Source organism: Balaenoptera musculus, chromosome 11 (assembly GCF_009873245.2).
Source record: "Balaenoptera musculus isolate JJ_BM4_2016_0621 chromosome 11, mBalMus1.pri.v3, whole genome shotgun sequence".
NCBI classification, from domain to species: domain Eukaryota; kingdom Metazoa; phylum Chordata; class Mammalia; order Artiodactyla; family Balaenopteridae; genus Balaenoptera; species Balaenoptera musculus.
In genome coordinates, this window is record NC_045795.1 from 26575481 (window position 1) to 26592791 (window position 17311).

The 17311-nt window shown below is 47.7% G+C and overlaps 1 protein-coding gene across 1 annotated transcript in view; it reads right to left on the bottom strand.

The window, feature by feature from the left end:
• TFAP2D (transcription factor AP-2 delta) overlaps positions 1-11897 on the bottom strand; it is a 52501-nt gene extending 40604 nt beyond the window's left edge. The window contains exons 1-3 of the mRNA XM_036870136.1: positions 11346-11897; positions 9875-10372; positions 6338-6398 (exon numbers count right to left, since the gene is read on the bottom strand). Coding sequence (XP_036726031.1) covers positions 6338-6398; positions 9875-10372; positions 11346-11384 — 598 coding nt within the window. The 5' untranslated portion in view covers positions 11385-11897. The remainder of the gene's footprint in view (positions 1-6337; positions 6399-9874; positions 10373-11345) is intronic.
• Positions 11898-17311: the final 5414 nt, after the last annotated feature.

Here is a 17311-nt window from a genome sequence, read left to right on the forward strand (position 1 = left end):
CTCCAGACTACAGATGGCAATGATGAGATTTCAAAGAAGGAAAGTCAATGAAAGGGTCACCTACGTCAAGCCATTTAGAGTGTTCTTCCCCAGTGTCACTAGTTGAAGTTCCTCTTGGTGCCTGTGTTGCATGTCAGCTCTTATTGAAATCATGCAATATTCCTTCTAGACCCAGCACTCCAGTTAGGGGTGTCTCTGATGCCATAGCTAGGGTCCTCATGCCGAACTTCTCTAGAGTACATCCCTTTTCCATTCGTAGTGCACAGACGCAATACTTCCATGGGATTTACTATTTTAAAAATCGACATTTGGAGATAGAGTTTCCTACTTCCAGTGATGCTGCAAACTCAGATGGGTAGCTATAGTAACAGCATAAGAAATCATCTACTCAAGGTCACTTGTTAGGACGTGGCTATCATAAAAGGGATAACTTTGCCACAATTACAGTGAAAAGTCAACCAAAGCCTGTGTGGGGAACAAAACCAGCACAAAATACAGAGATGCAGATCCTCCAGCGGCCAGACTTTGTCAGATCCCGTGAGGCCAAAAAAGCACGGGGATGGGGCTGCACCCTCCTTGGCGTGCTGGGGACGATGCGGGGGAGAGAAAGAGGTAAAAGGTTGGCCAACTAGTGACCCATGCGACCTTAGGCGAGTAATTCTGGGCCTCAGTCTGCCCATCTCAAAAATGGGGACGCTCACACCTGCTCCATTTATTTCCCTTATTTATTGTGAGGAGGTACAACGGAAAACGGACGCACACGTGCTCGGTAACCCGAGTTAAGGCCACTCAACCTTACCATTGTGTCGAGCAACTGCCGCGGCGCTGGGCGCAAGCTGCGGAGCGCGACGAGACCCGCCCACTTTTTGCGCAGCTACGGAATAGGAAAGCCAGGCGCCTATACCTGGATCCGCTTTTCCTCTTCTCCTTCCAGGCAATTAGGGCAGAGGAAAGAGTCCGGGCCCTCTCCCAGGAACTGCGGCTCCCCTGGAACCCCTAAAGCTGCCTCTAAGCTACTCTTCCCCTCTGGGTGCCTTCCTGCCTCGGAGCAGAGCTGAGGACGGCTAGAGGCCCCGCGCGCTCCGCAGGTGCGATCAATACTTCCCGGCGGGCTTCCGGGCGCGGGCCCGTGCGCGCAGCCTCTCCAAAGCCGCAGCGCCGCCCCACTCGCCGCCGCCTCGGTGTTGACATAATTAGACCAAGTCTGGAGAGCAAAATAAATGTTCTGTTCGCCTTACAGCCAAACAGATGTTTACAATTCAAATGAAAGAAATACAAATGGCAGGGATTTTTTTTTTTCTCCCCTTCTTCATCTCCAGTCATCGCTCGTTTTTTTGACACATTAAAAAATGTGTAAGTGATTACAGGGGTTTCCTGTCCCTGTTTGTTCTGCGGCTGCATTTCTGAGAGGTGCGCGTTTAAATGGGGTGGGGTAGGAGCATTCTCGGCTGCTTTCTCTCTAGCCTCTCGCCCTTCTCAGTCCCAATTACCACCACCACCCCGCCTCGCCCCACGTAATCCCCTCCCTCCACGCAAAGCAGATGTTAATTGTAATCAAACAGTAAAGGGATAAGGGGCCTAACTGCAATCAAATAGGCCTCGGATGCCGTATCCGCAGAGAGTTGCACTGTTTGGGGGAAGGATATGTCGTTACAGGTATTACTGGGTTACCAAGTCTGAATGCGCTTATCCAGGTTGAGATTCCACGCAGAACAAAAGAAAGGGAGGTCTGCACGGAGAGACCTACTGGTTTAAGGTAGTGGTGGGTGTGTAACGTGTGTGCAGAGAGTTATCTGGCTTTTGGTGATGTTCAAAGCAATAAAGAAATTAGAGAGACAGCAGTAGGCTATGGAAAAGTAGCTCCCCCTCCCCCTAAAATAGATTTCCAACAAACCATGCCTCTAGATCCTTTGGTACATGCATTTTATACTTCATATAAAGGAGACTGAATTCTGCATCTGCAGTATCTGTGTTTGGGGACTAAGACGGCAGGCGAAGCCCCAGGTGTATTTCTGACAATATTTTCACAGTGGATGAGCCACAGAGATGAGTTTTGGTGATTTGAGTAAAAAGAGATTCCAGGGGCTCTGACAAAAGAAGAGGAACAGGGCTTCTCACCCCTCCCCCCCCCCCTTTAATCTTACTCCTTCCAGGAGCTGCTGAAAGAGTCAAAGTCTCTCTCTAACTCCAGTTCCAAAGCCCAGGGCCCTCGCGAAACCCGAAAAAACAAAGGAAATCTCATGCTTCTGCTCAAGCCGCCTGTGGGCAGCCGTGAAGGCTGCAGACGGGAAGAGTGGTCGGGTCCATCCACCCGGTTAATGGAAGACTGGGCGACTGATGGTAAGCCCCCTTTCACGGAAGCATTCTTTTTTTTTTTTTTGAAATTAAATCAGATCTGACAGTGTTTGCACCGCAGCGTAAATGCCTCCGCTGGCGTGCCAGTCACCTCTAAGCGATCTGACGCACTCCAGCTCTCTTAAAACGTGCAGAGTTCAGATCATATTAATTCCCCCAAAATGTTTTGATTCAAAGTAGTTTGTATTTTGTGTAGCCACGGGCAATCCAGTAAGCGCTCCTGCCTGCCCGTGGCCGGGTCCGCTCCCTCTCCGCGTGGCCCAGAGGCTATGGCGGTATTTAAGCTTCTGAAATTAGCCTGGGGCTGCAAGGCAGAGTGATCACAAAGCGAAACAAGGGCGCTTCCCCTCTTCACTTTTTTCTTTTTTTTCTTCCTTTCTTTTTTTTTTTTTTTGAGTTTGCCATCCCGATTTCACAAAAAAAGACCAGGGCCAAAATGTCACTTTCCACCCAAATATGAAAAAGCTGGGTCTTCTCATCTCATCTCCAGCCTCTTCTGAAAGCCATGGGCCAACTGAACCCCTACTCCTGCATTTCCAACCTGGATCCTCTCATTATTAGTTTCATCATCATCATCGTCGTCATCAACATTGTTCTCCTACTGTTAAATTCTCAGAGCGAGAAATGAAAGGGACGAGCATCTGACAAAGGGGAAGGGGCCATAAGGGAGCCTCAGAAGATTCAAGGGGGAAAGAAGAGTGGGTTTTCCTTTCTTTTTCTTCTTCTTCTCCTTTTTTTTTTTTTTAATGATTAAAAACACAGACGACTCCTGTAAATAGAAGCCTCATTTCTTCAAGAGATGCCTTTTGAAACCCAGTATCTGAATATTCAACGAAGGCAAAGCTCCACTCTGTACGTACAACATTAATATGATCTCTGCAGAATTTGCTACTCAGAAATATTAACATATCAAAGCCAGTGCCGGAGGCGAGAGAAGCTATCGATACGCGAGCACAGGGTAAAGTAAAGATTATTGGTTCTGATGGTTGGAGTGGCGGAGCTGCGGGCAAAATCGCGCACACCATTAACCGAGAGTGAGCGCTCGGGGAGCTGCACCTCCGACGCGGTGGCAAATATTTTATCTAGGTGGTAATTACCTCGCCGCTGCCCCTCTTCCGCGTTCTTTGGCTATAGGGCTTCATTATAGGCAAAAACAGTGTAACTGCCACTTACCAGAGTGAGTCAGGGAAATGGTATTTTGTTCTTTGCAAACAGAAGTGGCCAAATTTAAAGAACTGAGACACACACCTCCCCCCGACAAGCACACATACCACACTGCAAACAGGACAGCCTCTCCCTGGTGAATTCGTGTAGGGCATTTAGGGCACTGTCTTTTTTTCTAAAAGAGCATCCAGGGGTCTTGAGAAGTGAAATCTATTTTTTTCCTCCCACAGTAAATTCTGGAAATCATTAGAAATGTAAGTTCATCCGAGAGCTCAGCAGGAGAGGAAAAATGGCAAAAAGTTTTGCTTTTCAAGAAATCATGTTTCATATGGTGAGTCACCTGTAAAGCATGGATTAGAAGAGAAACAGACTTTTCCATCTGAGCTATTGCACAATATGGCGACATAGCAGAGCGCTTGAGTTAAAGCCCTCCCGATTTTTGATGAACAAAGGTGACTCGAGCTCTTGATGTTAGAATCCTGTGTGCTACCAGTGACAATAGAGAGAAGGGACTTCCTTAGCGTTTCTTCAAAAACGGGGAGTCCTGAGATGAAGGAGCTGGGCAGGCGGCAGGACAAACATCACCTTTTAATGCAAGACTTCCTTGCTATCCATTTGCAAATTGTCATGAACATTGATCCTTTCAGAGTAAACGGACACACAGAGACACACACCCAGGTCTCCGAGGCTCAACTAAATTAATTGGCCTTTCTCTAAGACACGTGGAAATGGAATAAACTCAGCAGCTAAATTCTGAATTCCTTTGCATGGAGGGGGGAAGGATTAGGCTTTAGTCAAACAATACAGACGTAAACCCCAAGTTACCTCCCCTCTCTCCTTGGAGCCACGCTGTTCTTCTAAAAGATCAATGTTTGGTTTAAAATAAATTTGGCTCCTATTTTTAGGTGAATGACACCGAATTCTACAAGAGCAATCAAACGTCACCTAAGAAAGACCATTTCCATGGCCCTGAGAGGATAGGAACGCAGTTCCCATCGTGTAGTGACTGGAGAGCGTTGGCCTTTCTTGGGCGGGTGGTGAGGGCTATCCCCTAAATCTCTTTCCGAAAATTCAACTGATTGCACAGCCGCCTCCCTTCCAGCTCTCCGCCTCTGCCTCAAATAATTCTCACCCCCTGCCAGCTATTGTACGATCGGAGGTAATTGCCAAGCCTTTGAGAAGGTGATGTTGGAGCAAGTGCGGAACTGAACGCAGAAACGCAGTAGCGCGAGCCGGGCTCTGGGAGTAGGCGGCTCCGGCCTCTAATTAGTGGCGCTGTCCTTCAGCACCACGGACATCTCCGCGCGCCCTGAGTGCTTGGCCTCACCTTTAGTGTGACCACCCCAACGGACCCAGATCAGCACGTCACCTGGTCCCTCTTTCATTGTGTATTTTAATCCCTCTCTCCAATAATATGTATATTTTATTTCAATTTTCACTAGTCTGGGCCTATTTCATGTCATTTCAAAATGGCTGAGTATTGGCCTGGCTGACAAGCTTAATATGGCTCATTTAAAAAAATATCTGTGGAACAACACTAGCAGTTTAAAAAATAATAATTTTCAAATCGCCATAGGGTGAAACAACAGATTTAAATAGCCATTTCCCATTTAATGGAAGTTCCAAATATCCACTCTGACAATAGTCAGTCTCCCAAAGGAAAACACTCTGCTTTCTTCCCACCTCAATTTAAATGGAGTTTCACATTGGACACTGGGTTGTAAAACCTGCAGTTTAAACATGAAATAATCCATTGCTTCCTATAGATGCCTTTCTTTCTTTGGAAAAGCACTGGAGTCTTTTAACAAGCTTTGAAAGGTATGGAGAGGGACAGAAGGACATTTATTTGGTGCCATCAGAAGTGACTCAGTTTTTAGTGGTTCGGTTACTAGAGACAACTGCGGCCCTGGAGCTGGAATTAGTCCTAGTGAATAGGCCACATCTTATTAATTCGTATGAAGTTGGGATAACAGCTGGTCCGCCTTGCCTTGTGTGCTCCTCGGGTTACTCAGCTTGCTAGGAAAATAAGCTTCAGAGGCTCTGGGTACAGTGAAGTGGGGAAGCCAGCAAAATTGGCACTGCCTTGAGGCCCTTAGAATGTCATAGTTCAAAACCTTTTGTCAAAATGGAATATTTGAGATGCAGCCCCCCATCAGTGTCTGAGCCAAAATCAACAGCTCTCCACTCTTGCCTTCCCCCCACCTTCCAATTCCATGGGTAACTCTGGATTCAGATGTTTCCCTCAACAGATGGGAACAAGAAAGCTTTATCCGGTACAGTTAACACCACCTCCTCCCCTCACCCTCCCTTAAAGAAAGAAATGTTCTGGACACTTAGAAAAATGAGGGCAGCTACAGTATTGGTGTTTCATTAGCCTTCCCTGAAGCCCAATGAATTTAACCTTTCAAAGCCTCAAGCTAACACCATCACCTCAAACACCCAGGCTGTGGCTGGCACATTTAGGGCTAAAAGAGACCAGAAATTCTGCTCGAGGATGTGGTGATGGGGAAAGGGAGTGTGAGAAGGATTTTTCCCCCTTTTTTTTTTTTTTGCCTCTAACTTTGGTTCTGTCACTGCTCCATTGAGGAAGAGCAAATCTCTTCTATCACGGTCTTTTGGACACAGGCTGGTTCAAGCCTCAGTGGAGGAAGGGAAGCTTTTTAATGTGGTATGCCTGTGTGGGACAAGAGTAATTGACCAAGAGTCATTGTTTTCTTTATCATCAGATGGGGCTCTGATGTTTAAAAGCATCACTGGACTTTCAAGACAAAGTAACAGATGAGAGAAGAATGTTTAGTTTTAATATGTTGTTACTTACCTCTTCTTATCACTCCACCTTGGCCATTGAGAACGAGCCCACACTGGGCTTCCACAGAGCCCTTGATAAAACAAAAAGAAAGAAAATCACTCATATAGATACTAATAGATACATTAGTTAAGTCTTTCAACCTGTCCCACCCCGAACCCCATCTCCCCATAACCCCATAGTAGACATTTAAATGCAACCATTGAGCTGAAGCAAGTTTGGTAGCACACACAATTTTAAGGGGGAAAAGTGCCAGAAAAACCACAATCTAAAAGTTGTATAAATTTTAAGGTATGCATTTTACAGCACCATACAATATTACACTTCAAAGCACAGGAGTGCCTTTTATCTTGGCATAAGAGAATGAGAAACCCTTTGAGTCCCCATCAAGGCACATAGCATATATATAGACAGTTTCCACGGCACTTTCTGCGCGGAGCAAATTACACCAGAAGTGTCAAGTCTGGCACTGTGGGTTTCTTGGGACCTCATAGGAGCTATTTCAAGTGCAGGATGCAAGATATCTTAGGAGGGTTCTCTTTTACCCCAGATGTAGCAGCATCCTATCATGCTACCCAAAGCGTGTCTTATGGAGGAAACACCTTCAGGGTCACTCACTGTAGATCTTCAGCCTCCTAATGGATTGAGGGATCATTTGAGCTGGGAAGGAGGAAAAGGTCTGCTGATTTTTGATTAAGAAAAAGAAAAATTTCTCTCTCTCTGTCTTCTTTCTTTTTCCTGAGTCGAAATGTGTTAAAGGCTCATTTTCCTTTACAAACAAACGAGGTATTGGACTTGAAAGAGGCCTTGAAGGGTGTTAACCTACCCAACAGCCCGTGAAGAGTTAAGTAAATGCGGAGAGAGTCGGTGCATAATAAAAACCCACTTTACAAAACAACCTTTACAGCCCTGGCTCCCTTTCGCTTCCCCATTTTCACCATATTGAGGCAGGCCTGTAAGACCCCCCTTTTCAACCTACTCACGAGTTCTTTCTTATTTTAACTGTTCTGCCTTAAAGTGATTATCAAATCAATATGAAAAAAAAAAAAGTTGGAGACTGAGCATAAATTAAAGCGGTGATGGGAAAAGGTGTGACAGTTTCCTTTGTTGGCCATAGCAAATCTTTTTAGGGGACTCAAAGATGGAACTGAAGCCACAAGACTGTTTGCATCTGTTAGGCAGACTTAGACCGCCCTCCAAACCATTGGACTTTCACTTAAAATTCTGTGCAGGGAAAAGTATATTTACATTTGTTGCATTTGAAATGAGGCATATGCTGATGAATGTTTTAAAAAGGAAGAAATAAAAGGAGAGAGACGGGTTTCTCCCACACACCCCCTCCCCATTTCTCTTTTTAAAAGTAGCTATGACTCTTTTTCTTTTTCTTTTTCATTCTGACAACTAAGTCCAGGAGGAGTGGAAGAAAATAACTTGCCAGACTTACAACTTGCTTCTATATCTATATCAAAAATGTATATACACACTTCTGTAGACAGAGATACATAAATATATCATATACCATTCTCCTCTATTTCTTCTAGTGTCTTGGAGTGTTTCTCTCATGATGAATTTTCCCTCAGTATGAGCAAAAAATGGCAAAAAGGAGGTTAAGAATGTTAAAAGACATAGGACGAAAGTAAAGTTTTCAAAATATCTGAAATGGAAAAGGTAGAGGCCGGAAGTTCTCCAAGGAAGTGAATCACTTTCCCTCCCGGTCTCTGGCGCACCGTTAAGATGTTTATTTTCTTAGAGGAAATGAATCTTTGTCTCTTCACTTAACAAACTTTTCCCCCTCATAAGTAAAACATGTTGTTTGGTCGGATGACATTGCATAAATGACCAGTTGAATGGCACTAAGTCGAAAATTGGATAAACTACGGTGTTCTTTTGCACGGGATTCGCTCTTTGTCTCGTGCTTGCAAATGTTCTAATCCCCTCTTTTGAAAAATGCCCGGCTTTGTGCCTAGCACAGAAAAAAAATTTGTACAGATACAAAAAAATCAGCGGCAGACGTGGCTATTAAAAGGAGTAAATAGGTTTTAGTTGAGCTAAGCATTGAATGGCAGATTTTTTTCCTCTTGAGACATAAGGAGATCCTTGTGAAAAATGTAAAAATGCCCTGAGCGTATAAAATCATTTTGTGAATGTAAATGTAGAAAGTCAAGGTTTATGGAGCCAAATCTTTTTTCTCGTACACCGATTTTGTGGCTTGGGCTCTTTGTTGGGACTGTAAGGGCTTTCACTTTAATTTTAAAATAATCCCTTGCTCAGAGGTAAGTGAGGGGGAAAGATTTTCTGTGCGCAACGGGGGATCTCTTATGTCTCCAACTTGTGCTCTTCCAGTATCTCTCCTTTCATTTTGGGGACCTTGGAGAAAGTGGCCAGCTTCGTGTGGACTCGCAGGCAGAGCTGTACTTTCAGCCAAAAGAATCCACAAATTCGTGTCTTCTGGGTTCTGTTTGGGACATGTGTGGACTTATTTGTTTGAAATGTGGCTGTGACAGTATGTCTGCATAATCATATATTCTATTGTTGGCAAACAATGTGCAAAAATACATTAGGAGAGAAAGTGGGAGAGATCATTTGATTGAGTCATGGCCTTCACCATATCTGAATCCCTTCCTTCCTTCCTTCTTTCCTTCCTTCCTTCCTTCCTTCCTCTCTTTCTCCCTTTATTACTTTCTCCCTCCCTACCTTTTCTCCTTTCTTCCTCCCTTCCTATTCATTTTCTCTCCCCCCCTCTCTTCCCTTGTTTCCTTTCCTTCTTTTTAAGGAGTTGCATCTTTTGTAAAAATTAATGGCCTGGAGAGTAAAAACAAAGTTGTGAATCGTTCAGCCAGATGACGGGATTGGGTGCTCCTCAGGCAGCGGGAATCAGGCTCAAGCCCACACCCCGGCCAAGTGCGTTGTGCAGAGCCTTTCTTTGGGGTAAATTTTTGAGGCTTACATTTGCGATTCTTCACTCTCCACAACAATCTAGGATATTTGGTGAAATTTTCGCTGGCGCTCAGGGTCCCCCAAATGTTCTGAGAACAAACCAGCCCCCCCAATTCATAGTAAGCGCCCCACAAGCTCAGTCTGGGACAAATGCCTGGAACACGCGGGTAGACGCAGCAAAGCGCCGAGACTGAGGGTGCGATGGGTCATCAACTTATCGAGTCTTACTCTGAGTCCAGTTGGCTCAACCCCAGCCTACGTGATCTCCCCCATCCCGTGCCTCCGGGACAGAAACGTGGATTCACAAAAGACCTCAGCGCAGACCGCCGGGAAAGTGGGGAGGGTGGGGGGGCCCGCAGCTAGCTGGACTCCCGAGCGTCCAGGTGAAATGCCTGCTCCAATGAGAGGGACAGAGTGGCACGCGCCTCCTTTAATTGTTTTGATAACTTTCCCTAAGTGGTGTGTGCGTGTGCGTGTGCGTGTGCGTGTGTGTGTGTGTGAGAGAGAGAGAGAGGTGGTGGCGCGGGGAGACGGCGTACAGTCGGATTATTAGCGGCGCGGGAGGGGGAGGGAGAGGAGGGGAGGGCGCAGATCCGCCGCATGCTTATTTACCTGCAAGTCGTCGGCTCCCGCGGCGGCCAGCCCCAGGCTGGGCCCGGGCAGGAGTCTTTGATCTGGGTGCATTCCATACTGAGAGCCATGGCTCATGAGAGACAGGTCGTGGCGGCGGTAGGCGTCGAGGCAGCCCAGCTCCCGCCTCTGTTCATCCAGGCAGGACGACTTGAGCGCCCGCGCATTGTGCAGGTTAATAAAGTCGGTGGGCTCCCCGTGGTGGATCTGCTGGTAGTACTGCTGCGAGTGGTGGAGCGAGTTCAGAGAGTAGGCGTCGGGAGTGACGGCCGGGTGGCTGTGCTGAAACTCGTAATGGAAGGACTGGTGGTGGAGCGGGGTGTACTGGTGGTTAGTGGAGAAGTAGGGGGACGCAAACTCGGTGCCGGTGGTGGAGTAAGTTAGAGGGGAGGAGGAGGAATAGGCGACAGTGGAATTGGCTACGGACTCCAGACAGCCAAGCTGCATCAAACGGTAGCTGTTTGATCCGTCGTGACGTATCTGGAAGGAAGAGGGGGAAAAGGGAGAGCAGAAAAACTTGAGGTTTGTCATTTTGCAACCGAGGGCGCGGCTCTCTCGGAGCCGGGAGCTTTCTCTGGCTCTCCGAGGGGCGCGGGCGCGCAGGGCTCGTGCCGAGCCGCAGCCGGGCTGCGCGCCTTCGCCAGGGAGCCTGGGCGAGCAGGCGGACTGGGGGTGGGCGGCCTCGTCCTCACAGTCGAGAGCTCGGAAAAAACATCCCCCACCCTATATAGGTGCGGGTGACACACACACACGCGCGCGCACACACACACACACACACACACGCACACAGCCCCTGCCCAACTTGCGCAGGGAGCCGGGCCCCGGGAGCCAGGTTTGCCACTGACTCCGGGGCGGCGGGGAGCAGACCGAGGGCGTCCAGACGCGCAGCGCCTCGACACTCCAGCCCGCTGCCAACGACTAGATGCCGCGGCTGTCCACGCTGGGATGTTCTGCCAGAGCTGCCCAAAATCTTTATCTACATATTTTTAAAAAATCCAGTCTGTGCAAATCGCCCAACTTGCTCATTTTCTTAACCATCTGGGGCAGGGAATCCGACCCCCCCCCTTTCTGCTTTAGTCTCCTAGAATAAGCCCATTCCAAAAGGGGTGCGTGTTCCCCACCCCATCAATCTCTTTGCGTTTCCGAGTATCTTTTTTCCCATCTCTATCTCTTTCTCCTCACCCCCTCCTCCCTTTCTTTATTATTAGGATTATGTTTTTCCCCCTCATTATGCCAAATGTTTCTTAACGTGGCAGAGAGTTGCCCTTCCTGGCGACAGATGTCATAACGAACTTTCTCCCTTTTCCTTCCTTAACTTCCCCCGAAAGCCAGATTATAATTAAACGTAACGGTCCGATATAAATTAGAGACAGGGGAAGCTGCCACCGCCGCCGCCACGCCGCCGCCGCCACACACACGCGCGCTCAAAAAAAAAAAAAAAAAGTAATAATACCTCGGCATCGTGGACTAGTCCCGGAAAGGTAGTTGACATGTTGGGTTTCTCCGAAAGCTTACGATGCAGTTTCCCCCTCCAAAAAAAGAATCGGGAAAAAAAAATCCAAACTTCTTGTATTTTCCAATTTTTTTTAAAGGAAAAAAAATGTTCTATAGATAGAGATCTAAATTGTAATGGCTTTGCCCGGATCAGATAGCTCCTTGCCTCGTACCCACTTAAAAACCTGTAGGAACAAAATTTTCCCTCTGCACAAAAGCAGCTCCCTGGAACAGATTTTGTACTTGCTGAGTATTTCTTTGGCTGATGTCGTAGGTCCCTTGGTAATATAGAAGTTTTGAAAATTAAGCATCAGCACTGAGAACTGGGAGGACAATGGGCAGAAGAGATTTATCCCAGGAGACAAGGAATAAATATTGTATCTTCGCCTAATAAGGAGCTGGAGTTTCTTTCAACATTTTTATCCATTTTTTCCAACCTTTATCATGCTTTTCTATACCGACTGAGGTGGGGACTCATCTCTGCAGAGAGCATTTGCACACATTTTATTGTGAAGATAAAGATCTAGCCCCGATGTGTGTATATTAGAGATAGAAATATATATTAATGAAAGCTTCCTTTTACACAAGTAAGTGTTCATGCCTATTGGTTCCACTCTCTGGATGCTGAAAGCTGCTTTTTCCAACGAGCACCCAAATCAGTTTCACCCAGACTTGGGGTATCTGCCTTTTGCCCAAGTGGGAACAATACTCCTCTTTCCATATTTCCATGAATTTGGGTTCTTTTCCCTTTTTTGAAAGGCAACACCTGGCAGTAGCTTACACTTTCAGCAGCTTTAAAACAAATAGCCATGATGGACAGTCCCAAGTTTCCATCATAAAGAAATAGTGTAACTGGCACTATATTTAAGAAAAATATAAGAGACTAAAGACTTGTGACAAGATTCTACATTTAGGTGAAACGTTGTCTTCCACTCCTCAACCCAACCCATTTTCCCCCTCTTTTTGTGTTTTCCTACTTCCTTTTCGAAAAGACTGCAGAATGGGGGGGCGGGGGGGGTGTTGTATGGACCATTTAGCAGGGGCACCAGGTATTTGAATACCATTACCCCCCCAAACCCTTAAGTGTTTGAAAGTAATATTTTACAAAGAGAGGGCATGGAGGAGGCAGTGCACACTTATCTCTGTCTCCTCGGTGGATTTCTCGACTTCCAAACAGTATTTGAGCTTTACTTCATTCAAAATTCATCTTCCCGTATCAAGTGGTCTAGCGCCTAGAGCGGGTAGCAGTGGCTACAGGCCCGCAATACTGAGGCTCTGCTGAGTCTGCTCACCAACCCTGCCTATCTCCTAAGAACCGGCTGGCCCCAGACTCATCTCAGAGATAGAAGGGGTAATTTCGTCTTAATTGCCATTTCATTTGGTTAGCTTTTAAGTGTTTAAGCTGAGAAGGTGTCTTAATAATAAGCCGCAGGCAAACAGGCAGGCATGTGGCTTTTTTTTTCTTCTTCTTCTTTTTTTTTAGGTCGGGGTTTGGGAGGGTTTATTAGGATCTGCTCATGCAGGCTAACTGGGGCTGTCACTCAGCGCTCTTTGCTTTATATAAATGGACAAAGGCACACGACAAGAATTGAAATGCACTGTCTGAAATGGAGATCCGTGATGCTTCAGTCCTGCGCAAAGATCAGCTGCCAACACTTGCTCCCCTTTTAAGGGTGCGCAAGTGCCCCCCTCCCAACTTCTTGAAATTCCATATTTTGGTCTAATGAAGTCAGCCCAACGAAGATGAAAAGGAAGAATGACCAACTTGATCTTTTAAGTAGGAGGGGTAGGATAAAGGCCATTGCCACTGAGAGGCTGCCTCCCAAAATGCTTGCAGTGGAATCTTTTGTTTGGCAGGACTGAGAGAGGCCTCTATATTCTACCCACAGACAAAATACGCGTCCGTGGCAGCCGGGGCCTGCCCCCAAGACCTTACCCCAGGAACGCCCGCCCCTGCGGAGGTACAAACCTCCCCCCAGAAGAATGTGCAGGGCCCGCAGGTTATCTGGGGGATAATGGCCAGACGCGCTTTTCCTGGTGGCTCTTGTTGGTTTCCCAGTAAATCCCAGCTCAAATGGGAAAGGACGGCCCCTTCTCAGACAAGCCGCAAACCCCTCCCCCAACTCCCCTACTGTCAGATAACATCTTCATTGAAGGCGAAGGGACCTTCTTTCCCCGGCTTAGGTCCAGGCAGCAGACGCAAAACCCTCTCCCTCGGGAATGACCAGGAGGCTCAGGACGTCTTGGCCGCCTGCTCTGACTGCTGTCCCAGCGCGTTCGGCCTCTGCGTTTGTCCCTGTCGGAGCGAAGGTCCACACGCAGCCCCCGCACTTCCGGTACTCCCGGTAATGAGCTCTGGCCTGGAGCTGAGTACATCCACAGAATGACCTCCATTTGTCCCGGCCGTCTGAATCCTTCTGGACATCACCGAAGAACTGGCAGACGTACCTCTCCCTTCCATTCCCTAACCCCACCCGGTTTTCCCGAGTGACTTCTAGGTACCAAGACAAAAGGCGTCCAGGCTTCATTTACTGTGCTTCTTGACTGCCCCCCCCACCCCCCGTGGTATTAGAGGAAACTAAAGATCACGCTGGATGAGAAAAAAACTTGTATTTAAAGGAGATGAAACGGGGAGGGTGAAGAGCATCTCCTTTAGCTTAGGCGTCTACTTTGCCAGGGCCTATGGCTTCTTTGGAAAGCTCTCCTCCCATCCCAGTGCCCCAGCTTCCCACACCAGCGTCTAAACTGTAGGGAAACCCCATTTGGCCAACTGCTCCCTCTCCCCTCATCCCAAGTTAAAAAAAAAAAAAGGAAAAGAAAAAAAGCTGTTTGTCCGTGAAAGAGAAGTTGGGGAAATCATCAGCGCCATATGCACATACTGGTCAGCAGCTCCCTTCCATCTGCTCTGGGGTTGCTCGGCGCGCCCCTTTTCTAAAGAAACTCATTGAGGCAGGTGTGCGCTGTGCTTGGTGTCTGTGTGTGTGTGATGAGTGCACGCGCGGGATTTGCTTCTGTCAGACAGTCCCCCCCCCCATCTTCCCTTCCCATCCAATTAATAGTCTTGAGCAATTAATAAGTGCCATCCTGCTTGACCCAAAGGCTGGGCTTTTCAGCAAAGCTAATTCCCCTTTCTCTGCTTTGGCCCTTTCTGGGAGAGCGAGTGGCCACACATTCTCCAGCGGGCGGCGTAATTGAATTAACTGGCCACGGTGAGTTGGCGACACGGTGACAATCGCCTGGGGCTCCCTCCCTGGGGAAACCGGTACTGAGCATCCCAGCCTGAGCCCGAGGCCAGGGCCCGCTCCCGCGCACTCCAGATAGCTCATAAAAGCACAGAGCAACCCTGCCAGCCCGGCACCCTCGAAGCTGGAGAGGGTCTCTCTTAGCACCCAGCGCTTCTGCTCTGCCTTCTGAGTCCACGCTCCACTCCAGGAGGGCTTGTTCCACCTCAGTCACTTTAGGAATCAGCAGAGAAATCTTTATGTCTAACGCGTTTGTTTTGGTTAGGATCCAGAGCTAGAGAAGAGAGTTTCTGGATGGTTTCCTACAGTTCAGACTCTGGTGTAGAGAGCTCAGGTCCCTTCCTGGGCTTCTAGGCTGGTACCATACTGGTCACCCCAGTTTTCATCCAATCCCAAGCACCTCCATGGAAAGGATCTGCCACTCAGTGCGTGTTTGAGTTTTGCGGACAAGTAGCAACAAGCAAGTGCCTATCCCTAGTTTCATTAAACATGTGTTTCTCCTCCTCCTCCTTCTTCTTATTCCTACTTGGGATTTCTTTTGCTCCTCCAAATGGATTTTATATGGACTTTGTTCTCCTGTTGCTTGAACAGACTTTTTCTACGAAATTGCTTGCATAATTCTAAGTGAAGTAGAGTGGCTAAGGACTGTAATTATTTGGGCATTTTCAACCAAAAATACTTCCTTGGATATATACATACATCAACCAGAGTATCTTCTTTCCTCCCTCTGTTTTTCCTCATTTCTTTTCTTTCTTCCTTCCTCTTTAGAGGAAGGTAGAGATGAGATTGAATCCATTAAACTTATGCCTTAAGAGAGCATGTGTGTACATTGTCTAAGAATGAAATTTAGTGTGTTCTGCTCCAGTGGGGCACACAGTTCCAGAGCCCAGACATGAGCTGGCACAATAGGAGACAATTTTCATGATCACGAAGACCCTGGCTTCGGAAGGGTACTTGTACAGGAGGACAGTGGAACGCTGAAAACTCCACTATGTTCTTTCCACAAAGTGACCAAGAGGTGTAGATCTGTTCATCAGTACTTCTCTTAACTCTTCCAAGCCTCCAAGCCCCTTTCACTCCTTATTCATTCTGGATGTACATAAAGAGCAGAGGTGACTTTAGAGATTCAAAAAAAAAAAAAAAAAAAAGGCGAACAACTGCTGTGTCCTATCTTAGTGGTGTTTATTCTGGTTCTATCTGCCCTCACTTCTTTGTGAATCTCCTGCCTTCTGAGCACTTCCACCCTGGATAGTCTTCTAAGACAAACTCAGCCTGGGGTTTCCAAGAGAGCCAACCACACAGGGAGCCCTCGGGGCCCTCTCTCAAGGAGCCCCAGTTTCACAGTGACTCAAGCTTTTAATGACTTGGCAACATCTTCTTTTTCAAGGACCTACTCTCCTTGGTGTGATTCTCCTAGCATCTACCATTAGTAACCGTGGGAGGGTGGCTGGGTGGTGTCAATCCTTCAGGTGGTGGGAAGGGAAACATGTTGGGTCCACCAGGCAGTATCCTAATCCCTGGTTCATTCAGTTTTCCTGATTAGGTGGACAGAGAAGAGTGTTCCAAATCAGGCAAATTCTGGGCAGGAGGCAGAAATCGAAAACTTGACCCAGTTACAGGACCAGGATATTAAGGGAGAAAAGTCATGGCAACGTGGGTATGTAGGTGCTGGGGGTCAGACTCTGCCTCCCCGCCCCCAGCCCAAAATGAATAACTTGCCTTTCTTACTTCAGTTAGCCTCAGCTGGTGCCAACTCTGGGTGTCTTCCTAAAGGTCCCTCCCCTTTCCTTTCCAGTTAGGATTTGCTAACTCTTCTTCCTCTTGGTATTCCCCACCCGCATCCCCATTCTTCCTTCAACAACAGAAGGGTCGCTTTTTGAAAAACGTTACCTTAATTGCAAACGAGAAATGGCAGACCATTCTCAAAAAGAGCTGTGGGATATTTAGGGGAAATTAACATTTCTGATAGACTCCCCAGTCATTTCAGTTTAAGGGTTGTCATTGATTTTTTTAAAACTCCGTTTTCTTTTTCTTTCTTTCTTGTTTTTTTTTCCCCCTTGGTAAAACCTCCTCCGGCAGGACCCTACCGCCCCGCCCTCTGGGCTGATTGTCAAAAGCCTAATGCGGATCTGTATTCCGCCTTAGCCTTGCAGCCCACAGGCAACACGGATTCCGTAATCGTACAGAGAAAATGCATTTGCAAGCAATTAAAAAGCCTCGCGAACGTATTAGTCGAAAATTAAACAGAAGAACTCTCTCGTCTGAAGTCTTCCCTTTGATAACAGTGAAACTTGGAGCGGAGGCCCTCATCCGAGAGGGCGGACTCCTCGTCCTTCTGCGGCAGCTGCCTAGTTGGACCGGGGCGCCCACCCTCTCCCCGCAGCGCAGCCGGGGCGCCCGCAGCGCCTGCCTTGTCGTCCCCGCGTGGTCTGGGGGCGCTCACCCCCAGGCAGCGGGGCGAGCCCGGGAGGGCGCGGCGCCTGGAGGCCTCTGGGCTGGCTGTGCTCTTTGTGACAGGAAGCTGAGGCCTAGCGCTCCCAAGGGAAACTTGCCTCTTTTAGCCAAGAGATGCATGAGTTCGGAAAGGACCGCGCTGCGTGCTCTACCCTCCCTCGGTGGTTTAACCTTGCAGCGCACTAGGGGTTTGGGGAAGTCGGCCGGCCGCCGTTTCAGTAAATGGAGC